Source organism: Danio rerio, chromosome 11 (assembly GCF_049306965.1).
Source record: "Danio rerio strain Tuebingen ecotype United States chromosome 11, GRCz12tu, whole genome shotgun sequence".
In the NCBI taxonomy this organism is placed as follows: domain Eukaryota; kingdom Metazoa; phylum Chordata; class Actinopteri; order Cypriniformes; family Danionidae; genus Danio; species Danio rerio.
In genome coordinates this window covers 39666677-39693760 of record NC_133186.1, presented here as the reverse complement: position 1 = coordinate 39693760, position 27084 = coordinate 39666677, and the positions used below count along the sequence as shown (strand labels likewise).

General features: G+C 35.3%; 1 protein-coding gene across 17 annotated transcripts in view; it reads left to right on the top strand.

Annotated features, from left to right (window-relative positions):
* Positions 1 to 27084, top strand: part of erc2 (ELKS/RAB6-interacting/CAST family member 2) — a 125661-nt gene that overhangs the window by 76308 nt on the left and 22269 nt on the right. For 5 of the 17 annotated variants that reach the window (XM_009306249.5, XM_073917062.1, XM_009306245.5 and 2 more), the window contains 7 exons: positions 79 to 246; positions 1515 to 1682; positions 6256 to 6393; positions 9767 to 9907; positions 10455 to 10595; positions 12426 to 12461; positions 16032 to 16234. In XM_009306249.5, the coding sequence (XP_009304524.1) occupies positions 79 to 246; positions 1515 to 1682; positions 6256 to 6393; positions 9767 to 9907; positions 10455 to 10595; positions 12426 to 12461; positions 16032 to 16234 (995 nt within the window). Of the gene's footprint in view, positions 1 to 78; positions 247 to 1514; positions 1683 to 6255; positions 6394 to 9766; positions 9908 to 10454; positions 10596 to 12425; positions 12462 to 16031; positions 16235 to 23768; positions 23892 to 27084 lie in introns of all 17 variants that reach the window. The other 12 variants (XM_073917065.1, XM_073917064.1, XM_073917063.1 and 9 more) reach the window with 3 other exon arrangements.

Here is a 27084-nt window from a genome sequence, read left to right as displayed (position 1 = left end):
TAATGTTTGACATGCTAAGTGTTTTCTGTGTCCCGTAAATAAGTACTCTTTCTTTGTGGCTTTGTTTATGTCTTTCAGATTGACCAGCTCAAGCAGGAGCTCTCCAAGAAAGAGTCTGAGCTTTTGGCTCTGCAAACAAAACTGGAAACTCTGAATAATCAGAATTCCGACTGCAAACAACATATTGAAGTGCTCAAAGAATCCCTCACTGCCAAAGAGCAACGCGCTGCCATCTTACAAACAGAGGTTATTTTATTTTATTTTATTTTATTTTATTTTATTTTATTTTATTTTATTTTATTTTATTTTATTTTATTTTATTTTATTTTATTTTATTTTACTTTACTTTATTTTATTTTATTTTATTTTATTTTATTTTATTTTATTAGTTTATTTATTGTTATTAGTTTAATTTTGGTTTTAAAAAAAATGTATAATTATTTTATTTTTTTAAAAATTCATAAAATTTAACTTTGTCCATTGTGAATATTTTAATCATGTGTAAATTACTTTAAATTATTTATTTATTTATTTATTTATTTATTTGTTTGTTTATTTTGTTTTATTTATTTATTTATTTTATTATTAAAATGTTTAAAAGTTTATTTTATTTATTTTATTTTTGTAACTTTATTTGTTATTTGTTTAATACATTTTAAAGTGTTTTTTTTTTTTCATAAAATTTACCTTTGCCCACTATGAAAATTTTATATTTTAAATATTGGAGTGCATAACTTAAAAAAAAAATTATTGATTTATTTTTGTTATTATTTTTTATATAAAAAATTTTTAATGTTTAAGTTTGTTTTATTTTATTTATTTAATTTCTGTATTTTTATTTAATTAAAAATATATATTTATAACATTTACCTTTGCCCATTGTGAAAATTTTAATCGTGTGCAAATCAATTTCAATTATTTTATTTTATTTTATTTTATTTTATTTTATTTATATTTTTTACTTTATTTATTTATTTTTGTTATTGTTGTTTTGTTTTTTATATAAAACTTTTATTATATTAAAAATAAAATAAAATGCTATTAAAATGTATTTTTTTATGGTAACACTTTTTATAGTCCCTATTGCACATTTTGTTGACTAAAAGTTGCATTGCAGCTACATGCCAATTACTTCTCAATTGAGTATTAGTAGACTTTTTGCTGATACTGCTCCTTCAACATTTAATTGACTTTAAGAAACTTTGCAAGTACTGTAGATGTCAACTTACACTAACCTTAACCCTATCCCCTACCTAACAGTCTATTTATAATCTAATGAGAATTAGTTGGCATGTAGATGCATTGTAACTTAAATTCAACAAAATGTGTTTAAGGGACCATCAAGATAAAGTGATACCTTTTAATATTTACATTCGCCTTTGTCAATTTTTAAAAAAAGTCTTTCCCCAGTGGAATCCCACAGAAATTTATATTTTCTGTGCATATTTGTTTTTTTCACTTATTATATTTTAAAAAAAATCATATTTCATTGTTAACCTAATATTCGTCTTCAGGTGGATGCTCTCAGGTTGCGCCTTGAGGAGAAAGAATCATTCCTTAATAAAAAGACAAAGCAGCTTCAAGACTTGACAGAGGAGAAGGGAACTCTGGCTGGAGAAATCCGAGACATGAAGGACATGCTGGAAGTCAAAGAACGCAAAATCAACGTCCTGCAGAAGAAGGTAATCAATCTGAAATGAATCAATAAGCATCTTAGTTTAAAAAACGAAAACAATCTACGTCTACACTGGCATTTCACCTAGCATCTCTGAACATCCCTCATTCCACACTATACTGCTGAAAACGCACATCACGTGTCCACACACACACACACACACACACACACACACACACACACACACACACACACACACACACAAACACATACTCTGTCATGCGCTGCAGCGTCTGAGCTCCAGCAGTCAGCCCAGAGAGCAGTGCACATCAGACAGTTTATCAAGCATGTACCGCTGGATCACATCTCACTATAGTTGTTAAACGTGATATTTAACTCTTTGGTCTTTTCAATCAATCAGGTAACGTGTCACAGCGTCAGTACACTGCTTCAATCTTTCGCTTTCATACTGTATTTAGTAATTTTAGATACTACTCAGATACTGTTGGTTGGTTCCTGTTGGTTGTGCACATTTTTTACCAACCAAGTTTGTCGACGCCATTATAACAGCACAGATCACTCTGCTTATTCATGCCAGAGTCCCGAGGAAAAAGTGATTGACAGGTGGTAATTTGCGTGTAACTTTAATTATTTTTTTATTTGTTTATGATTTGGTTATGAGTAAAACAAAGACCATACAGGTCAGGTAGTTGAAACTACCTGAGCACCAAAAACTACCCTAAGGGGGGAAACATTAACAAAAGCAACTAAACATACTAACTAGGCTGGCAGGGAAGAGCAGGGCTGTACAGAACACAACAAGACACTGGAAAGACGACGTGTGACGCACTGGCACAGAACAGCAGACAAGAGAAGACTGTAAAGTGAAAAAATTAGCAAACAAACAGGTGAACTTAATAAACTAATAATGGGTTAACAAGGAGGGTGGGACTAGAAAATAGATGGCACTACAACATGCAGCCAATGAGAGAATTTATTAAACGCATGTTCGCATGGAACACAACACTGAAGCATGCGGCTCATGTAAATGTGAACCACGTGCTAAACACAACACCAACACAAACACAACACAAGACACGAGCACACGATAAATGTAAACACACTTACAGTGCACTCACATGCGGCATGCATTTTTCCGATCCCAGCGCCAACCGAAAATGAAACCAACTAAACTAGAGCGATAAGAACAAAAACACTATGCCGTGAACAATTCAGCAAACACACCAGGATGAGAGCACGCATACCAAGCAGGCCCGGACTTTGCGCACCTGCATCAAGTGGGAGTGCCCACAACCCAAGGGCAGCCAAGATGTCACTCAGACGAGTAGTGTGAGTCCTCGACCCGAGACAACTCAAGCCGAGCACAACATACTAGACAAGACAGGACTAGTGTCCAGACTCTGCTATCAAAACAAGAATTAACTAGAGCGAAGTGGCAGAATCTGGACAAATTCAGGATAATTAATTTCTCCTATTTAAAATAAATAGTCAAGTTTTACAGTGGTGGTATCAAAATCAACAATCCTTCTTGCCAAAAGTGAAAGACTGCACGTTTTGAATGTTTATATCTTCTAAATGGAATTTAGGTAAAAAATGGTGGTGTTTTATTGAGTTCTTGCAAAAATAAAACTATTTTTAACCTTTGTTTTTATGCTTATCTTTAACAAATCTTAAAGCAGCTCCATTTGTTGTCAAAGCTCATTTCTCATAGAGCTTTGTAACTCTGGGTAATGGGATATTGTGCCATTCATCAAAAAGAATGCATTAATTCATAGGGGGGTTGAAGGAAGTGAAATCTCGCCCATTATCTGACCATACCGAATATCATCATCAAGCATAAATAATCCCACGAGATGCTTCCTGGACCATTAGAGACCAACCAGCATGTTTGACAGTCAGCATCAGATATATACTGTGGTCTGAAACAATCTCAGGCTTCTTAAACACAAAGCATCCAAATGGAGAAGAAGGTGAAAGATGAACCAGCAGACCGCAAAACACACTCAGACGGCCATGTGCTGTGGCCGTTACTCTTGAGTTATTCATCTGTGCAGGACGGCCTTGAGTATATGCAATTTCTGAATGACCACTGAACATAAATCTTTGTGAAGCTCGCCAGTAATACAGTAATATGATTATCCCTTTCAGTAAATGCTGACTTATTGATGTTCCTCATTGTCGGTTCAACCTATTATTTTTATTTTTATTTTGTTGACTTAGAATTTTTCAAATGATGTATGTTGTGCTTCTCACAGGTTTGAAAGATACTTGTGATGGTAGCCAGATTAAAACACACCTTTTACCCATGGCACTGCTGGACTTTCCCAGTAGTCCCCTAGGTTTAAAGGTCGGTCAGAGGCTTCAAATAAGTTCAAATCAATTTAATGAATCATATGGATAAAGAATACAGAGCCCTGGGTGGCAGAGAACAGCAGCACAGGCGATCTGTGTCAGTTGCGCACTCTCACATTCCTGCTAGATGGAGAAAGCAGCGGAGCCTAAAAGAAAGAGTTGTAACATTTTGCTGATAACAAGTTATCTGAATTTACCTTCTCCGTTGTCAGTTGTCCGCTAACTTATCCAGCACATGTTTTACGCAGCGGATGCCCTTCCAGCTGCAACCCATCTCTGGGAAGCAACCATACACACTCATACACACTCATCCGCTACGGACAATTTATCCTACCCAATTCACCTGTACCGCATGTCTTTGGACTGTGGGGGAAACTTGAGCACCCGCAGAAAACCCACGCGAACGCGGGGAGAACATGCAAACTTCACACAGAAACACCATCTAACCCAGCTGAGGCTCGAACCAGCGACCATCTTGCTGTGAGGCGACAGCACTACCTACTGTGACACCGCGTCACCCCTGGTTAACTACATATGACAAACAAAAAATAATATGATTTTTATGAATATTTTCATTTATTATGACACTGTAATACACTTTTTCTTTTTAATAGGTTAAAGTTAAATATGTAATATATTAACATCATAATAAATTATACAGCAAATAAGAAATAAATGACAGAAAAAAAAAAATTAAACAGACACGTTCTCTGGTTATATCTGATTAACCATTTCTAACGGTGCACATATATTTTGCAGCCAGTTTAGATGGTATTTGGTCTTCTCTGAGTATATTGTAAAATTTTTCTGAGTTGTTTAGATTAATCAATGTATTATTCAATGTTTCTCTTGCTTACTCTCGTGGTTGTGTGCAAGCTTTTAGCTGCGAAGCCAAGAGAAAAAGTATAGGCTTAAATAAGAAGGTAATGCAAAACGCATTCAATTAACGACAGCTTTAGAAAGTTTTAGGAGACATTTTAGGAGATTTACAAACTTCAGCCAGACGTATTCTTAAGTATAAAAAAGGCGCATCTCTGTGGGTCGATGCAGAGCTCATGAGAATGTCTGTGGGAGTGTTGACAGTTCTCGCGCACAAAGAAAGTTCAGTATGGAACGTGTCGAGTGAGAGAAGACTGTCCACAGGTTAATCAATCGCAGATATTTGGTTATCTTTTGCAAATACAAAAAAGTGATAATAATAGTAAAAAAAGTGTCACCAAATATACTTGGGTGGCTGTAAATATACCAGGACAGCCCGCCCAAAAAAAATCTGTGTGTGAGAAGCACTGATGTATGTATGACCAGTGCACCTACAGGTATATTTTATGTTGAAAGGGGTCCTATTATGCCAAATTTCAGCTAACAATACTGCACAGATAATGTTTTAAGACTATTTGAAACTGCCCTCTTTTTCGACTTTGATCCAAATTGTGCTGTTTAGGTGACTTTTGTTTTAAATTCAAATTAAATTGTGCTCCACGCCGTATTTCCAAAAGAGTGCGTAACTACAAATGCCTTGGTGTCAACATAGTGGCAGATTTAAAGAATAATAGCTGACAGCTGCTTCTCACTCAGGGCAGTCTATGCTAATGAGCAAAACATGCTTTTGGTATGATTTTTTTTGCCTATGTAACAAAAGTTCAATGGTAGTAAGTTAATTAAATACAGTAGTTTATCATACAATTTTAAAAATATTTTATAGTCTCAAACTTATTTTAAATAGCAAAATTCTTGCAACCACACCTGTGTTTGTTTGTATTTACCATATATTAGCAAAATTAAAAAAATTGTATAGTGTGTGCTATCCTAACCATTGTAAGCATTTGTTTATTGTGTCAAAGAATAAATCACCTCCTGCATAAACATCACCTCCTTTTGCAAAATAATCACTCTACAGTCTTTCACAAACGACTTTAGAGAATTTTTCTTTTTTTTTTTTTCTTTTTTTCTAGCACCAAGCTGCTCACAACTTTAGCAATAAAAAGAGTGATTAATGCATAAAAATTCCTACATAAACCACCTTTATCTAGACATTTTATTCACGAATAACCAAATTATTTGAATTGTGAATCAAAAGAGTTCCCAGTACTGGGTTGCGGTTGTAAGGGCATATTCCGGAATTGTTGGAGGTTCATTCTGCTGTGGCGACCCTGATAAATAAGGGACTAAGCTGAAGGAACATAAAACAATCAATCAATCAAAAGGGGACTCCAAACACTGGATGAACAGTTAATCTGCAGTGGATTTATCTTCTTTCTTTCTGTAAGATTGAAAACCTTCAGGAGCAGCTGAGGGATAAAGATAAGCAGCTGGGGAACCTGAAGGACAGAGTGAAGTCTCTACAGACGGACTCCAGCAACACTGACACTGCCCTCGCCACGCTGGAGGAAGCTCTGTCTGAGAAGGTACAAGCAACAGCAAACCAAATCCAAGCACTTCAAATTAAAGCTGCGTCTTTTAAACTGATTTAGGTTTCCAGAGCCTTCATTTTGGTAAAGCTTCTTTAAAGGCGCAGTACACTGTAAAAAAATATCTGTGAATTAGCAGTAATCCCTATTTTGTGTTTCATATTTTTATTTTATTTTATTTTTTTCGGTTTATTTATGCATTTGAATTTCATTGTAGGACTTAATCTTTCTTTCAGCAACTTTTAACCTTGAAACGTTTAAAAAAGTAACTTTTATTGACATTTTTAATTGTTTAAAGTGATATATTCTTTGGGTTGGTGTTGTATATTACGCTACAAATACCTTGTAAAAAACTGACAGCACATTTTCTGTTATTTTACAGACTTATTATTATATATTTATTATACATTATATTATTTTCAAATGACTAAAATGTCAGTAAAAGTCACTTTGTTAAACTGTAAAGTTGTCTTTTCGTAATTAAAAGTTGACAGAGCAGAGATCAACATCTCATAAAGCAATTCATAACCATAAATAAACAGAAAACACTTGTGAATCACAAAATACGGAAACTGTTAATTAGCAGATATTTTTACCAGTATATGTAGGATTGACAGCCTAGTGGTTGAATTGGGTATTGCAGTCCAGATTCAAAATGTTAGTCGTTTTTTTTTTTTTACCCAGCCCCTCCTCCTTAGATTGATGCACATGCCAGTTGCCAGATTGGCAGCATCAACGGACGCAAAACAAAAGTGAAAGCATTCATGCAAGTAGATTACATCTGCATCTGCAAGTGTGATGTTACACGAAGCGGCTTCCGGTTCCCAGCACTCTATCAAACTGTATGAGGAGACTTATCAAATGGTAATAATAAATGTTTAGAAAGCGATGTAACACTTTCGAAAATTCCCGATCGTAATATATTTGTCCATGCTTAATATCCAATGGCCAGAAAATGATTAATTACAATTATTATTATTTTTTTTTTTATAAATTCTTAAACTTTTGGTATTTGTGATGCAGCAAGCCCAGAGGATGATCACTTAAATGTGTGATATGACTAAACTGTGGTCATAAACAAATATTTTCTTAATTCAAATGAGTAGTGGCTTGGACCCGGAAACAGTATTCCATACATCACCGATATGTCACTACTTAACCAGCGGATAGGAACAAAGTCAATGCAAATGCGCGAACATGGGAAAATGGCCACCAGGTTGCGTGAATAAAGCATTTTAGGCGCCTGCATGCATTGAGGCAGCCTTCATGGTTGAAATGAAATACACTGTTTGTTTCTGCCAGGGCAATCCAGGGTGTGGAATTATAATTGGGTAAACTGGCAGTGGGCGGAGTTACACAGACCAAAACAAAGATAGACATGCTGAGCGGAAAGCACATTTTTAAAGGAGAATACCTGACTTTAGCTATGTTTTTCAGATAAACAAGTATGTTCAGCTAGCATGTTTCTTAAAGATCTGCAAACATTTAATGGTATTTTTATGCTTTAGAAGAGTCAAAAACTTATTTACAACACCTTTAAGGTAATATCTGCATAAAATGCTCAACAATTTGCATTGAAAAATAATCTGCATGACATTATTCACAGTATTTACGCTGTAGAAATACAGTGTAAAAATTATCTTGGTAGTTTATTCTGTCAAAATGACAATACATTTAGTCTTGTTAATAAATAAATAATCAAAATGGATTGAGGTTATTCTTAAAACAAGGTAAAAAAAAAAAAAATCTGCCAGTGGGTTAATTCATTTTTCTAATTAACAGATGCTTGTTCTTACTTAAATTTAATAATTTTAATTGATTACCATAAATTGACTTTATTAATGACATAAGGCTGGTTCATACTTCGTGTTGGTCGCATAGCCATCACCCTTCAAAAATGTACCTACATGTCGCAACAACATGTAGCACAAGCTCTGTGATTGGTCGGCTTGGTAGCTGTGACGAGTGTGGGCGGTTCTGAGAGCATCGAGCTCGATGGAGCGAGTTTCACAAGTGTTGACTCCCATGAAGGTGCACTAGATGAAAACTGTTTTGTGTTTACATTATGAAGTTGCTGCATGTCTGCCAGTTCCCGCCTCTAAATGAGTGAGTTTTAGCTACTTGTACAAAAGAAAGCATAACAAAACAACTGTGAAGAAACAAAGGAACATAAAAACTACTGCCAGCTAGCGTTTTGGAGGAGTTTCTGCGGAGCAACACCAACAGCGCGCAGAAGTTTAAATGCATGACTACGAGCAAGGCATGTGCCATGGGTCAAGCCGATCACTTGACGCAGAAGTAAAAATCGACCTTTAGTTTTTTGTTTAAAAAAATAAAACTTAATTTGATATATAATTTTGCATCGTAAGGGAATATATTATGATTTAGTAATGCTATTTTTATGTAAAACAAGACAAAATAAGACCACACTTCATTTTGATGGTCCGTTTGTTGAATATACATTGCATCTACATATCAATTACTTCTTTTTAGATTATAAGTAAACTGTTAGGTTGGGGTTAGGGTTAGGGTTAGGGTTAGTGTAAGTTTACATGTACTTGCAAAGTTTCATATAGTCAGTTAAATATCTGTTGAATGTCTGTATCAACAGATATTAAGCAGACAGTCTACTAATACCTAAATGGACCATCAAAATAAAGTGTTACCCAAAATAAACTTGGGAAAACTTTTTTTTTTGCAATATATGACAACTTACAATGTTTACCAACTCAAATGAAACCCTTGTAGATTTGCCATCTTCATTTTAAATACTAAAACATCTTTACATTAGGATATATTCGATAAATTATTACAAGATTAATTTTTACCAGAAATAACACTCTGAAACACTATTGTAAGTTTTTTTTCACAAAAAAATGTCACAAAAATGTCAAAATTGTGATAAAAATATAACAAGATTTAAACATTGGATTAAAAATAAGTATCTTATTGCTTTTTTTGGACTACACTGACAAATATTTGTTCCTATTTTAAGCATAAATCACTTATTCAGAAAAGCAAGACTCAATATCTTAAATAATTTTGCATCTAATATAAATGCTAATGGAAAACATTAGTAAGGACCAAATGTATGCTCTCTAATAGCAGCATTCATGTTCACCTACTGTGTTATTTCAGCACACAGTTCTATAAAGTAATTATGCAAATCATTAAACAAGCCAAAAAATCCTTAATTAAACACATCACACTTTCTCAGCATTCAGCCCCATTTTAAATAGAATGATCTTCACCAGGATTATTCCGTTTTACTGAATTTACCCTCTAATCTGTGGAGAATGAAGATGTTTAGTACTTATATTGATCAGCCAAGAGAAATATATTTGTTTTTGCTTCCTCATTTGTTTCACAGGAGCGAATTATCGAGCGACTGAAAGAGCAAAGAGAGCGTGAAGACCGAGAGCGAATGGAGGAGCTGGATTCATATAAAAAGGAGAATAAAGATCTGAAAGAGAAGGTGAACACACTGCAGGTGGAGCTGACGGAGAAAGAGGTGCGTTAGTTTCAATTGCTGTAATACCATTGCAATATTAGCAAGACCAGGCTCTTATTTAGAATCTACCATGCATACAGAGATTTTTTTATTACTGTATCCTAATCTAGCTAAAGTCATACATGAAGAAAGCATAAATCAAACTAAGAGGTGGAGTATTTTAGTCATATTATCAAAATCCAGTATAGAGTGCAGTTGATGTCAGAATTATTAGCCCCTCTGTATGTTTCGTTTTCTAATTTCTGTTTAACGGAAAGAAGATTTTTTTCGACACATTTCTAAACATAATAGTTTTAATAACTCATCTCTACTTACTGATTTGTTTTATCTTCGCCATGATGACAGCACATAATATTTTACTAGATATTTTTCAAGATACTAGTATTCAGCTTAAAGTGACATTTAAAAGCTTAAAATATTCAAAAAGATTCTCACAGAAACACCTTAATCTTAAAATTGTTTTATTCAGAATAAGGTTAGTAACTGGATTACTGTTGTAAACACACTCGTGGTATTTGTGCCCTGATCTTTTTTCTTCTTCCTCCAGTCGAGTCTGATAGATCTGAAGGAACATGCGTCCTCGTTGGCCTCGTCAGGCCTCAAGAAAGACTCCAAACTCAAGTCTCTCGAGATCGCCATCGAGCAGAAGAAAGAGGAGTGCAATAAACTGGAGACGCAGTTACAAAAGGTACAGCAAGATTCTCTTTCATGATCAGTTGAGCTTTGCCTATTATAACATTATCAGCTGCAGCAATCTAACAGTTGAATTAGTTGTTGACGGATTATACAAACAGACATTTTGTTCTTTATTATTTACATGTTTATTAAGTAGTTTTGCATACAATAAGACTCATTTTTTATTATTTTTAATGCAGCATTTTAGATTTGTTTCCCAGAAATGTCATATTTGTTTACTACCAAAAAAATCTATTTCATTTATTGGGATTATTTTGTTACCTTCTACATTTTTTAAAGGAATTAAAAAAGGTATTTATGTTGTTTGTAAAACAAAACAAGAGGAAAACAAGACAAACATGCTTAGTAATCATTTATAGTGTTATTTTTATACTTGCTTATTATCTTGATTTAAATAAAAATGTCTAATATATACATGTCTATGCAAAAAAACTGTGCAGTTTTTTCTTGTCTTGATTTCTGAACAGATTAAAGAAACTAAATGAGCCTATGTTAAAATATGAACGAACATCCATTTGTATAGATTTTTATTGAAGGCAGTAACTCACATCAGTTTGTGTTTAAATAAATATAAATAAATGAAATAGAATTATTTTAACTGTCTTTTTTGCTATCATTAATCTGTTAGTATAGTTACATAGTAAACATATTAAATAAACATATACAGTATGTTTTTTTTATAAACAAATGTATTGTTGTATACACTATGGGTGCATTGAATTTATCAACAGTGGTCTCTCTGTATGAACTCTGCTGTTATATGAGCCATCGGTCAGCTTGATCTTGAAGCACTTTAAACCCATATCAGTCAACTCCTAACCGCTGGAATTGCATTCAATGAATTATCCAGTTGTTTCATTGAATGTGTTTTCTGCATCAGACTAATGGTCACTCCTTTAAAAGGAGCCTTTCTGATAAGATGTTGCTGCCTTTGTTTAATTTGTCTAATCTGACCACAGCTCTGTCTCAAAGCCCAGCGAGCCACCAGCCTAAGTAACAAATTATTTTGACTACCAGAGGCTCACAGTTTAGTAAAAATGTCCAAAAATTATGTGCTGCATGTATGATTAATGTATGATTAATTCCTAATTCATAGTGGTTGAATTAGGTATTGCAGTTCAAATTCAAAATATTGAAGAGGATTTTTTTCACCTGGCTCCTCCTCCTCAGACTTGATGCACACATAGGTTGCCAGATTGACAACACCAATAGGAGCAAGTGTGCATGACGACCAAACCTTACACTGTAAACTCATCATCGAATGTTTATTGTTGTAAAATTTGTATTATTTGTCCATTAAAAACCCCCTCATGTGGATTTTATATCATTCTGGAGGTTGCAACTGTCACATTTTCGTCCGTTTCCACATACATTATGACAGCCTTCAAGATTAAAATTAATCACACTGTTTTTTCCATCAAGGCAACCTGGGATGTCAAAATATAATTGGTTAAACTAGTAGTGGGCAAAGTCACAGACTAAAACAATGACATAGAACGCACATTTTTAAAGAAGAACAACCAACTTTAACATTGTTTTTCAGATAAACAAGCACTTTTCTTTAATATCTGCTAGCATTTATATGCTTTAGAAGAGTCGAAAACTTACATAAAGCACCTTTAATGCTGTCTAGGTAGGCGACTCGCTCAGATTTGAGACTCAGCAGGCTTCTTCTGTTGCTCTCTGGGTTTTTTTTTTTTTTTCTCGACTTTACAATTTAGAAGATTATCATTAACCTGAAAGAAGAGCTAATGATAAAGCTTGTGTCCCTTCATCCTCCTCCTCCTCATCATTTCCCATAATTCCCTCCTTTGCAATGTAGCAGGCAGAGCAGCTGTTCAGTCAAATGAACAACCCCGTAAGTGTCTCTATGATCTGCACCAGCACATGTTGAAAGCATGAGGAAACTATGTTGTTGTTACTACTCTTTTAACTTTTTGTTAAAGGTGTGTAAACTATTCGGCTGTGCTGCTTTAGATAGCAGGAGTTGTGATCAATTTTAAGCTTCATCATTAGTGGAATTTTATGCAGTCTAAGATTGTGTATTATTTAATTAATTTAAGTGTCATTTTAAAGTATGGCTTCTTAATAATCAACATTGCGAACACTAGGTTTTTTTTGTTGCTATTGCTGTTGTTGTGATTGTTTTTGTTGTTGTTGTTGTTGTCTGTTTGAGTTTTGTTTATGGTTATGGTGGCTTGAGAAAGCCAACATACTGTTATATAAACTTATTATTCTTCCGTTTTCGTCTTCTAAGACTATTTTAGGAACGCATCTCCTCCTAGACCATACATACTACAAACACCAAACTAGCTCCAAACCTCTAAACTGTACTGAATTAAGTTGCTATATCTTTTCCAACTGATCTGACTTATAGTCTTTCGAAAACTGACCCAGAAAATTTGTAAAAGTCCCATTGACTTAACATTGGACCAAAACTTGTGTCCTCATAACTTTGCGCCAGACTGTCATACAGACTTACATTTGGGCTCATTTAACCCAGAATACCAATCTGCCAATTACTAATGACCTTTTAACTTACTAGCCACACCCTAGCAACCACTTACGGCACCCTAGCAACTGTCCCATATACTTCTATTATAAAAAACTGCCATTGACTTTACATTGGACATAATAATAACATACAAATTCATACTAGAAACATACGATATCACTTTATAATAACTACACACTATGAATCATTTACTAAGCATTAGCATCTAGTGATTTTATTATTTGTTAAGCATTAATAAAATAATTTAAAAATATTAAATATTATTTGTTTGATATTTACAATTTTACATGTGGCGGTTCAGTCCGCTGTGGTGACCCCTGATTAATAAAGGGACTAAGCTGAAAAGAAAATAATATTGAAATGAATTTTAAATGTGCAACCTGCTTAATTTTATTATTATTTATTTGCCTTTATATACAAAGGACTAAAAGAAAAACGTTTTACCTAAATTATTGTAAATTAAGTAAAATATATGTATGTATGTATATATATATATATATATATATATATATATATATATATATATATATATATATATATATATATATATATATATATATATATATAGTTTGTTTCTTTGTTTTGTTTTATTTAATTTTATTCTTGAATTCAAATATTTCCCAAGTGATGTTTAACAGGACAATTTTTTTTTTTTTAACTTGCCTAGTTAACCTAAACTATCAAACTTTTAAATTGAAAATTTATTTAAATAATAATAAAAATGTCATTATTAGAAATGCGTTATTAAAACTGTTATGTTTAAAAATGTGTTGAAAAAATATCCCTGTTAAACACCACTTGGGAAACATAAATTGAATGTCCTTCACGTTAATGTACCATTTGTATTGTATAAATGATACGTAGCAATACCTACCACAAATAGAATGCAAACCAAAATAAAATGACACAACACAATGGATTTCAAAAAGCGCTGTTGTTTCCTCATGTTTCCAATGTTGACTAATTTGTAACTAATTTGTGGAAGTTAATTCCCAGACTTGAACACAGCATTGCAAAGACTCTTACCACTGAACCAAAATCCACCTCTGCATGATGCAACGCATGTTCCCCTGTCCTGTTCAGTCCCTCTCATGTCATGTTTTACAATCTGCAGCTTCGATCACTTGCATTGGTAAAATGTTTGGTTTTTGTGACAACATCATTTGGTACTATTAATATTGCTACATTCTTTTGGTGTTGTATATGATCCATTATGTCAGTTTTGATCAGTTGCTTTGGTAAAATGTGACCAGTTTACCTTTATTTTTGTGTTGTACTGTATGTGTTTCATTGTGCAAACTCTGTGTTTCAGGATGCTTGCAGTGTTTTAATAAGTAAGCAAGGCTGCATTTACAGTGTTTAAAACAAATGATGCATCTTCCTCAGTTCTGCAGTAATCAACGTGGGTTTTAAAACCAAATATTTGTATTTAAAGGGATTTTACTCAAAAAATAAAAATTCTGTCGTTGTTTGCTCAACCTTTGCTTGTTTGAAAGCTTTAAGTGTTTCTTCTTCTGAACACAAGGGAAAATATTTTGACAAATATCTTGAAGAAACCTGTAACCCGTGGCCTCCATAGTAACTGTTTTTCCTACACTGTAAAAATAACTGGGTTCCACACAATTGATTTGTGTTGGGGCTACTTGAAGGATTTAATTATCTTATTAGTTTAACTAATTTAAGTAGATCGAACACAAAACAATTAAGTTGCCCACCATATACTTGACGAAAGTTTTGTTATCGATCCCAATTGTAAGTGCAACAAATAATAACTTGACTTCTAATTGATCATTTGGATAAGTGGCAAAAGGTAGATTGTTTTTAATGGATCATCTGTTGACCTGCATCCAAATCATCACAAATACTGCAGGAGACCTACTGGAACCCGCATTGACGCAAGAATCTCACAGAAATCAGTCAAGTTTGGGGAAGAAAAATCATGGTTTGGGGTTACATTCAGAATGGGGGCATACAAGAGATCTGCAAAGTGGATGCAACATCAACAACCTTAGGTATCAAGACATATGTGCTGCCCATTACAGTTCAAATCACAGGAGAGGGCAAATTCTTCAGCAGGATAGCGCTCTCTCTCATACTTCAGCCTCTACATCAAAGTTCCTGAAAGCAAAGAAGGTCAAGGTGCTCCAGGATTGGCCAGCCCTGTCACCAGACATAAACTATATTGAGGATGTCTAGGGTAAGATAAAGGCGGAGGCATTGAAGATGAATCCAAATAATCTTGATGAAGACACAATATTCATTCTTTTTCCGCTGCTCCTTGAATTTATATTCTATACTGTACATTATTTCTGTTAAGTGCCAAGACTTTTGTCTAAGTGAAGTGACACCTTACTGTCCCATTAAACTGATTTAAAATGATTATATTTTATTTTGGTTAAATACGCGTAATCTAGAGGCTTTTGACTTTCATATAAGCCACTTTTTAATACCAAATGATCAACTAGAAGTCAAGTTATTATTTGTTGTTCCTAAAACTTGGATAGGCGACAAGACTTTTATCACGTAGTGTAAAAACCAATAGGAGTTGTCCATAGTATGTCCAACTATGGTTGGTTGAAGTCAGTGGTTACTTGTTTTCAGCTTTCTTCAAAATATCTTCTGTTGTGCTGAACAGAATAATTAAACTCATAAATGTTCGGAAACAGCTGAGGGTGAGTAAATTATAGATAGATTTAATTTTTGGGGTGAATTATCCCTCTATTTAACTTTTGTTGTTGTTGTTGTTTTGCATTAAAAAGCTTGGCTCTTTTGCTTTGTGAAGCGCAAAGCTCCTCTAGGCTGTAGTGCTGGTGTCTGTGTTGGTCTGAGAATGGCATTCAGAGCTGGTAATGTTTCTGCAGCTATGGATTTGATTGATTTTTTGACTGATTTTGTGTGTCATTGCTCAAACAGAAGGCCCATGAAGTGGAGGTGCAGCAGAGCTCGCGTGGAAACCCTGAGTACGTGGATCGAGTCAAACTTCTGGAAAAAGAGGTTTCGTACTTCAAAGATGAGTCCAGCAAAGCTCAGAACGAAGTGGAGCGGTTACTGGAGATCCTGAGAGAGGTGGAGACCGAGAAAAACGACAAGGATAAGAAGATTCAGGAGTTGGAAAGGTAAGGAAATAAAGACATTTTTTTTAAAAATGCGCAATGCTTTTTATTGTGTTATGTTGTGCATTCCAGTGCTATATAGTGAACACTACCAGTCAAATATTTCGTTGATCTAGACCAGGGGTGTTAAACTCAATTCCTGGAGGGCCGAAGCTCTGCACAGTTTAGTTCCAACCCTGCTCCAACACACTTACCTGTAGGTTTCAAACAAGCCTGAAGGACTCAATTAGTTTGATCAGGTGTGTTTAATAGGGGTTAGAACTAAACTGTGCAGAGCTGCGGCCCTTTTGGAACTGAGTTTGACACCTGTGATCTAGACTAAATGGCAACCTGGATGAAAAAATCTGTCTGATGTTTCATGGCTGCATTCCTTAGCAATCGCCAACAGTGAATTGGATGAACTGAATTAGCCGTAGTGTATGAGTGTGTGAATATGAGAGTGTATGGGTGTTTCCCTGTACTGGGTTGCGGCTGAAAGGGCATCTGCAACATATGCTGGAATAGTTGGCGGTTCGTTTCGGTGTGGTGGCCCCTGATAATTAAGGGACCAAGCTGAAGGAAAATGAATGAATGAATGAATGAATGAATAATATTAAGTAAAGATCATGTTCCATGAAGATAATTTGTACGTGGGGCTGCACAGTGGCGCAGTGGGTAGCGTTGTCGCCTCACAGCAAGAAAGTTAATGCTTTGAGCTAGGTTGTATCATGGCCTCTGCACATGTGTTGGAACAGTTGACGGTGGCCATAGCAATGACAAATGGCAGTGGAACGCAAGCTCACAAACGCATTCCTTAAAGCTGTACGCGTCAAGTTTTCAACGTGGCTTTAGACGTGATATGAGAATATAAAGAGTTAACCAGATACAGTACAAGCAGTTACAAGTAGCAAAACGCAATTACATAATAATACATAATGGCAACCACTTTAATCGCACTAATGCTGAGTTCAGACTGCATGATTTTAGCCCTGATTTTGACTCGCCGACAGGTTTTGAGAAATTAAATTGGCAATAAAGGCTGACAATCGGTGCTCGTTCACGTGAGTGACAATCACACAGTGTGAACTATCAACGACGCGATAAAAGAGCATCGCCGATGAGTCGCAGACACCCGTGAGATTTAACATTTGGCATGTTAAATATCTAGAGCTGTCAGCAATTCAGATCATGCCATGTGAATGTGTTCTGATTGAAAATAACATCAGCGATCACCCACAGCCAATGAGAGAGCAGCATCCACTAGTTTGGGCCAGCGGGAGGCTGGGGGAGAAGTTAAAAGCGCTCATTTTAAGTTTATTTGGACCCAAGAAATGGAGGAAAAACTAGTGTAAATTTGGCAGCAGTATTTTGTCTGCTTGACGTGTCATCTGATCAATATCACAATCAGGTCTAAAAGTGAAAAAAAAAAAGTTGAGGAGAGATTGTTAATTCTCTTCAAAAGCCAGGCGAGCAACACAAGTGTCTAAAGCTAAAGCCTTCTTTTTCCATTATGTATTTAAAAACGAAAGATATATTGCGTGACCTTGCGTTGTTTCCATGTCACTATTCATGTTTGCTTGGCTGTGAGACTTAGTTTGGACAAAGTTGTCCGTGATTCTTTCTATTTAAAAGTCATGCAATGTGAACTGTCCTGTCGCCGATCCATCCTACAGTGTAAACACAGCACCGACAGAACGCTAACCCAGATGGTCATGCTGTGTGAAAACATCCGTGACACGACTACTTTGAAAATCGTGCAGTCTGAACTCAGCATTACTTACACTGGTGAAGTGGCAGAAGAAACTGGTCCATAAACTGTCTACTGTAAAGGTTCTGTCAAGCTCTGCAAAGTCCCATATAGTCTTTTCTGATTCTTCCTGTAACAAATGGCCGATGAATCACCCGTTGTAAAGCCTCCTTTCCACTGCACACGACAAGCAACAAGCAACAGACCGGAAGTCATTTATTTTTAATGGAGAGTAGTCCAGGAGCTGCGTGAAGTTCCGATCTTTCTTTCTCCGTAAAATGAGATATGAATTGAGCTACGGATCCAATGAAATATTTGAAGACCCGTGAGACCATATGCGACCTGCCGACTGAATGTGATATATTCCATTGTTGTCCATGCTGGTCCGTGTGCGAGAAATGACAAATATTAGTTTTTTTGGTTATTTTTTGAATCAGAAAAAGTCAATATATAAAAAACATTTCTATTCATAAATGTATGTAATAAAGTAATATATTTTTTATGTTGTCTTTATTATTTTTTAGTGGTCTATGAGTTTCTAGTATTCATTCAATTCATTCATTCAATCATGGTGAACGCACAGAGATTGCTGGCTCTTGCTTTTGCACTGCTTTATTTCGGACACTCCGAGAACAGCTTCTCTCCCATGGTGCATTTCAGAACTGAAAATTCAGAACCGACTGCCACAAGGGGGCGTATTTCGACAGTCGTGTCCAAATGTTGTGTGCAGTGGAAAGTCGGCTTAAGTGTGTAGATTGCTGAAGCACTCTTCAGAAAAATGACAGGAACACATCACAGGGCTTGGGCTATAATGCTGAGGTATTTTTGCAAAAGTAAACCTCAACCACAGACTCTTCACAACCTCATCTTTGGGTAGGGAAGCAACTCTAACTTTCCCTCACACTTCAGAGCACAGCGTCTACGTGACATGATTCCGACACGGCTAAAGACTCATTATGGGCTGATTTCACGCGGCCGCCGTTTTAAACAGCAAAATCGAGGCTGTGGTGGGAAGAAACCCGGAAGTATTGCCTGAGTCACACAGGAATGTTGTGTGCCTGGGTGTATATCTTATCAATGAAGAGAAATCGACACAAATTTATACTTTCACCGCCTTCCGATTAACTCAAATGTCCGTTCTGAATGAATAGTGAAAATAAAAAGGGATATTGGACCTCATTTTCAGCTAAGTTAAGGGAAATAGCATTAGTTATCTAACGTTTTCTTTCCCAAACACACATTTTTGATGCCATTTATCAAACTAAAGTTAATGAACTGATTCTTTCACTATATTAGACATGCCACGATACTGAATTTCGGTACTGAAAAAAAAAGAAGTCTATTACCCGTTAACATTTAAGGCACTGTTGATTGCGTTCTTTTAACAGCGCTGATTTGCCATTGTGTTCACGTGCTCAACAGAAATGCTTGTGATTGGCCGTGAAGGTCGTCAGTTCACCGCACTTCACCGAGCCACAACACAGACCAGCGATCTGCTAATAATTCGACTGATCTTCACGGCTTTAAACGCTCCAATGTCCGTGTATCTGTGTTTGCACTCGGTGAAGAGCGGTGAGCTGAGGACCTTCACGGCCAATCATAGTCATTTCTGTTGAGCACTGGTGAATACTATGGCTAATCAGAGGCGCTTAAATGGTAACCCTCTTGTTACTGACAACACTAGGGTGTACTACAGAGGACTGCATTGTTTTATCGCTCAACAGGTTACATAGACTGAAGCAGGGAAGCGTCCCCACCGTGTTTACCTGCTGCCATGAACTGAAGCCTAGGAGGACACTTGGACGTATTACTCTGAAAGAGATTGTAATGTTGTTTGATGCCTAATTTGCATTTAATTGATTAAATTAAACTGAACTGAATGATATTAAAGTGATGTTTACACCATATCTGCATTTTGCAATTGTGGCAACAGCTGGGGGGTTGTAGTACACAACATGTTGCTGCAATGTTTACAGTGCTGATCCTATACTTCCGAGTTTGTTCCTACCGCAGCCTCGCTTTAGTGTTTTAAAATGGTCAACCCAGGCTCATTCTGAAAACGTAGTCCAGCGGAATTTCTCGAGACCGCAAAATAAGTCCCGGGAGGTACGTATTTGTTCAGTTTTTATTTTCGCGAATCCGCGAGAGGCGGCTGTGTGCGCTTTTTCGTATCTCGAACGTCTCTCGTGAGAGCCGTTCACGCCCGCGCTGTTCTCGTGTCAACCCACCAGAGGCCGCAGTCTGACTGATTGCATGATTGACTGCGCGACCGGCCAATCGGCTGACCCACCCTTCTCCTTCCCTGAACCCAACCAGTTTTACCGATTGACCCGCCCGCTCACTTCCCTAAACCCGAGCAACAATTTAGAAAAGCCGTCTAGAAAAAGAAAAACCCTCGTCTGTTTTTTTTTTACCACTTTTTCGGATTTTACCACGTTCTCACCCCGTTATGAACTCGTTCGCTTTATTTTTTGGATTCTGTTTTTGTCTTACCTGATTTCTGGAACCGCTCTTCCCCGGACTCGAACCCGGACGTATTTGTCAACTCCTCCTCTCTGCATCTGAAGTCCGCTGATGCACATGATGAGCTGACCGAACAAACTGATTGCGGCGGGAAAGCCCTCCACACGGAGGTAAGCGGTCAGCCGGCAAGCGCGAAAGGAAACGGCGTCACACTGCCCCGTTGCGTTCGCTTAAAAAAATGAAATGCAGCCATTTGTACCTCCCGGGATGTATTTCGCGGTCTCCAGAAACGTCCATGGGAATACGTTTTCATAATGAGCTTGGGTTGAAAATGGTGGTCGAGTGAAATAAGTGTATTAAGACGATTCATTTGGAGCACTATGAGTCGACTCTTTTTCTTTTATAGATGAATCAATAGTTTTAAACACGGTGCACTTTCAGATTTAAACCTTAGCTGGATATTTCACTTAGAGCTGTGCTACACACTGCATGGATGGTCATTTTTAAAAACCCATACTAGTGGCTCTTTAATGTGTTTTCTTTTTTATTTAACAAAACCTTTTCTATTATTCAAAATTGTAGTAAGCAGTGAATAAATGTGTCCAAATGTTTGCCTGGTAGTGAAAACTTTGCAATTCAGGAGCATTGAGATGGAAACTACTTCTGCTAACTATGGTACCTACAGTACGCCTACAGTACTGATCTCCAGTTTTGCTGTTATGTTGTGCTTTGACAGCATCCGCTGACAGTTTCTACTGTACCTAATATTTAATTCTGCCAGAGTATGAACATCAAACTGCTGCTGTGAAGGGCTTTTCTGTTACTGATGCAGTACAAAACACGCTGTACTCTCAGAGTGCTCAAAGAGCTGAAATATGATGACCATTGCAAATGTTTGTGCTGTTTTCTAAAATCACACATTCATGAGGTCATCAGTTTTCTGTGTTTCTGACATGCTCTGAATATAGATGTGAAGCTTGTGTTTTTTTAATGGTTGTGAAATGCCTCTGTTTTCATGCGCTTCTCCTTAAATTACTCTCTGTGTTTGTTCATGAACAAACGCTTTCATATTTGTTTCTTCTTTGTTCTGAATTCTTCTGTTGAGGTGTGTTGTTCAGGTATTCAGGTTTTACATCATCTTAAATTGCTGTTCACACTAACGTTGCACGCTTTAAAAGTAGCCATAATAATGATGGTGAACAAAACAAAAGATTAATTATCATGTAATTAACAGTAATTGCATTTGCTTACTATCAGTGATAATTAAGGCATAACCATTTATTATATATAATATAAATGATAATAAATTATTATTGATCATATTGAATTAGTATTGTAATATTACATCAAATTAAATTGTTAATCTAATATAAGTGCTGGGCAAAAATTCCAGTTTGATTTGACATAGTTTAAGTGTGAGCTGTTTATGTTTAATAAGTATTTATAAGTGTAGGTTGAGTTCCTCTGGTTCTCCAGCTCTGCTTCTTCTCTGTTGACATGCTTTTGCTTTAGTGTTGATGTGCTTTGATTAATCATGTGTGTTTCTGTTCTGTTTTTATACCGTCTCGCCAACTCTTTCTTTCTCTCTTCTGTCTTTCTCTTTTCCTTCACTTCCTTCTGTTTTTTCACGGTCCATTCATTTCTTTGTTCATCCTCATATTCTTCTGTACTGCTTCTCTTTCTTTCTTTCTTTCTTTCTTTCTTTCTTTCTTTCTTTCTTTCTTTCTTTCTTTCTTTCTTTTTCCATTGTCTTTCTTTCTTTCTTTCTTTCTTTCTTTCTTTCTTTCTTTCTTTCCTTTTTTCTTTTGTCCTTCCTTCTTTTCATACCTTAATATATTTCTTTCTTTATTAATGTTTTTCTTCTTTTCGTTTGTCTTTCCTACTTTTCTTTTCTTATTTCTTTTACTTTCTTTCTCTTTCAATTCTTTTTTTATTCTCTCTTTCTTTTTCTTTCTTTCTTTCTTTCTTTCTTTCTTTCTTTCTTTCTTTCTTTCTTTCTTTCTTTCTTTCTTTCTTTCTTTCTTTCTTTCTTTCTTTCCTTTTTTCTTTTGTCCTTCCTTCTTTTCATTCCTTAATATATTTCTTTCTTTATTAATGTTTTTCTTCTTTTCGTTTGTCTTTCCTACTTTTCTTTTCTTATTTCTTTTACTTTCTTTCTCTTTTAATTCTTTTTCATTATCTCTTTCTTTTTCTTTCTTTCTTTCTTTCTTTCTTTTTTTCTTTCTTTCCTTTTTTCTTTTGTCCTTCCTTCTTTTCATTCCTTACTTTTTTCTTTCTTTATTAATGTTTTTCATCTTTTCGTTTGTCTTTCCTACTTTTCTTTTCTTATTTCTTTTACTTTCTTTCTCTTTCAATTCTTTTTTTCATTCTCTCTTTCTTTTTCTTACATTCATTTCTTTCTTTCTTTCTTTCTTTCTTTTTTTTTGTCCTTCCTTCTTTTCATTCCTTAATTTCTTTCTTTCTTTATTAATGTTTTTCTCTTTTTCGTTTGTCTTTCCTACTTTTCTTATCTTATTTCTTTTACTTTCTCTTTCAATTCTTTCTTTCATTCTCTCTTTCTTTTTCCTACATTCATTTCTTTCTTTCTTTTTTCTTTCTTTCTTCCTTTCTTTCTTTTTTCTTTCTTTCTTTCTTTTGTTCGTCCTTCTTTCATTATTTCCTTTCTTCCATTTTTCTTTCTTTCTTTTTTTCTTTCTTTATTCCTTTTTTCTTTCTTTCTTTCTTTCTTTCTTTCTTTCTTTCTTCTTTTCTTTATTTCATTTTTTCTTCCTTCATATTTTTCTAATTATTATTCTGTCTATCTGCTGTTCTTTCCATTGTTCTATCATTCGGTTAATCGCTCTATTGTGTCGTTTAATCATTACCTTCTTCCAATCTTCTACCGTTCAATCTGTCCTTCTGTCATTCAATCCATCGTTCCCTTGTTCTTCCTATCATTCTGTTATTCTAATTGCCATTCTATTGTTTGATTTATCTATCGTTCTGTTCTGTTTATCTTTTTATCTTGGTGTCATTCTATATGTTATTCTGATGTTATATCTGCTGTTCTATCTATTGTTCATCTCTATCATTTTATCTATCATTCTGCTGCACCTTTATCAATCTGACATGTCATCTATTATTCTATTGCACTGTCATTGCATCTACTGCTGTTTTGTTCTATCTATCTATCTATCTATCTATCTATCTATCTATCTATCTATCTATCTATCTATCTATCTATCTATCTATCTATCTATCTATCTATCTATCTATCTATCTATCTATCTATCTATCTATCTATCTATCTATCTATCTATCATTCTTGCCATTTTCATTGGTGTTCCACCTCTGTTCACTGTGGCCCAGCCCCCCTCCCCTTGCTACCCGCCCCTCGCCCCGCCCTGGTGGCAGAGCCCCCTCTGACCCTCCGCCCTCAGTGTCCGCCGCCCCTCAGCAGATTGGGGGAATGGTGTGGGACTTCCTGGGAAAGTGAGTGCTCTGTCCTGGCACCACGGCTCGGCTGCATTGATCTATCTGTGACTGCAACGGCTGTGCGCCTGTTTGATTTAATGCTGTCTCTTGTTCACTGCATTGTTTAACTAAAAAAACTGATAAAACATGTTTATTAATCATTATAATGATGTAAATAAGTGCCACATTGCATTGTTGGAAAATCAGTGGACCGAGACAGCTTAGAAAAGAAGTGCTTGTATATTTTCTGCTGTTTCTTGCACATGTACATGGTTCACTTCCAATCTTCAGTGAGATGTCTCATTGTCTAATAGATAGTTGACATCTTGAGCATTTTGTGATGCTATTTGGGATTGCCTTTTATTGACAGGTTAGCACTGAAATGTATATAATACACTCAAAAATAAAATGGACCTTTGCTGCTTCTTCAAAATATTTTAAAAATGAGTTGAGACAACACAATTCTTAAGTTTTTGGGGGGACAACTTTTGTTTTAACAATTGTTTTATGTTCAATCCAATTGAAAAAAGTTAACTTAACATGAAAAATTTGTGTGAAACCCAGTATTTTTTTACAGTGCTATCAAAGACAAACTGATAAAAATGCACTGTAAAATAGTTTTTTTTTTAATCAACCTTTCTAGTCATCTAATATCAGTCAAACAAAAAATATGTTAAACTTTGTTTAGCTAAAAATGTTTAATTGAAACTTTATTAATTTAAAGTAACAAAAACAATGATTGTTATTATATTTTGTGAAATGATTTTTACAGCGTGAGACAAATTTCATTTATTTAAAATTAATTTATGACAAAACATTTCAAAAAAATTTCTTTTAAAAGGGGTATTTATCTGAAATATACTGACAAATGTAAAATGCGTATCACTATTTTATTAAAAATATAATAATAATAATAATAATAATAATAATAATAAAAGTATTTAAAATATTTAAAAAAAAAAACATGTAAAAAAATTATCAAATCTGCATTGTTGTTTTTTTAATTAGCCTTAATAACAATAATAATAATAATAGTAATAATAAAAGTATTTAAATATATTTAAAAATACATTTTCAAATTTAATAAAAATCTGCATTGTTTTTTTTTGTTTTTTTTAATTAGCCCTAATAATGAAGCCTTAATAATAATAATAATAATAATAATAATAATAATAATAATAATAATAATAATAATGGGCAGCATGGTGGCTCAATGATTAGCACTGTCGCCTCACAGCAAGAAGATCGCTGGCTTGAGTCTTAGCTTGGTCAGTTGGCGTTTCTGAGTTTGCATTTTCCCCCATGTTGGAGTGGGTTTCTCCGGTTTTCCTCACAGTCCAAAGACATGCGGTACAGGTAAATTGGGTAAGCTAAATTGTCCGTAGTGAATGAGTGTGTATGGATGTTTCCCAGAGATGGGTTGCAGCTGGAAAGGCATCCACTGCATAAAACATGCTGGATAAGTTGGCGGTTCATTCCACTGTGGTGACCCCAAATTAAAATAAAGGACTAAGCCAAAAAGAAAATGAATGAATAAATGAATGTATGTGTATTGGGTGTTTCCCACTTCTGGATTGCAGCTGGAAGGGAATCTGCTGTGTAAAACATATCGTGGATAAGTTGGTTGTTCATTCCGCTGTGGCGACCCCTGATGAATAAAGGGACTAAGCCGTAGAAAAATGAATGAATGAATGAATAATAATAATAAATATATTTTCAGCGACAAACAAGCATATTAGCCGGATTTTTGAAAGATAATGTGACAATTAAAAATGGAATATTCATTCATCAACAATCAACATCAAATAATTTATATTTATCTTCCCATGAATTACATTTTAAAATATATTAAAATAGGGCGTCATGGTGGCGCAGTGGGTAGCACGATCGCATCACAGCAAGAAGGTCACTGGTTCGAGCCCTGGCTGGGTCAGTTGGCATTTCTGTGTAGAGTTTGCATGTTCTCCATGTGTTGCCGTGGGTTTCCTCCGGGTGCTCCGGTTTCCCCCACATTCAAAGACATGCGGTATAGGTAAACTGTGTAAGCTTAACTGGCTGTATTGTATGTGTGTAAATGAGTGTGTATGGATGTTTCCCAGTGATGGGTTGCATCTGGAAGGGCATCCGCTGAGTAAAAAGCATATGCTGGATAAGTTAGCAGTTTATTCTGCTGTGGCGACCTAGATTAATAAGTGACTAAGCTGAAAAGAAAATGAAGGAATAATATATATATTAAAAGAGAAAATAATACAAATAGCATTATTGTTGTTTTTTAAAAGCCGCCTCACTGAACTGATATTTTCTTTTAGGAATATACTAATAAATTATATCAACCCAAAACTTTAAGAATTTTTAAAATCAAGCTGTATATGCACAAACAGACTCCCTGTTAGAAGTCCACTTAAATGGCACCTAGCTTGGCAACTCATTGGGCTTTGGAACAGAAGTTGTATGTGTGCATCAGTCAGAGTGCATGTTTTCTTTTATCATTATATCTGTTATATAATATGTGTTTTTAGTGTGTGAAGTATCTCAGATTTGATCAAAATGTTTCCTCAGTTTTAGCACTTTACTTTTCTTTCACTTTGTGCTAGATGTGTGAAAACTGCACTTCTGATACTGTGTCTGTTGTGTTGATGTTGGCATGGCAACATGTAAATGTGTCATCTTCAAAGGCACACTGAGATTAAAGCGACGGTTCACTTAAATTGCGTTCTTTTTTGATGGAACAAATAAGAAAGTACTTTGAAGACTGCGTGGTAGCCAAACCTTTTTAATCATTACTGACTTCCATTTTATGGACAAGAAAATACACTGGAAGTCATTATTTTTCCAACATAGGCTCATTCTGAAAACGTAGCCCTATATACATTTCTGGAGATCACAACGTATGGCTGCATGTCATCTTTAAAATGAACACTGCAGAGGGGTATGACGGCCATTTCTTTTCTGGCTTACCAGCTGATCGCTTACCTCTGTAGGACGACTTTTCCTGCTGTTACCAGTTTGTCTAGTGGCTCGCCACGTATGTGTCACGAAATAGGGAATGATCACAAAATGCAAAAATCCAAGTGCAGCAATTTATTATAACAAAGACTAAAGTTTCCAAAAGACAAAGGTTTCCAAACTTGAACAGAACTAAAGCAGGATGCAAATCTAGTCCAAACAAGAGAACAGGCAAAAATCCAAAAACGAGTAAACACAAAAAACA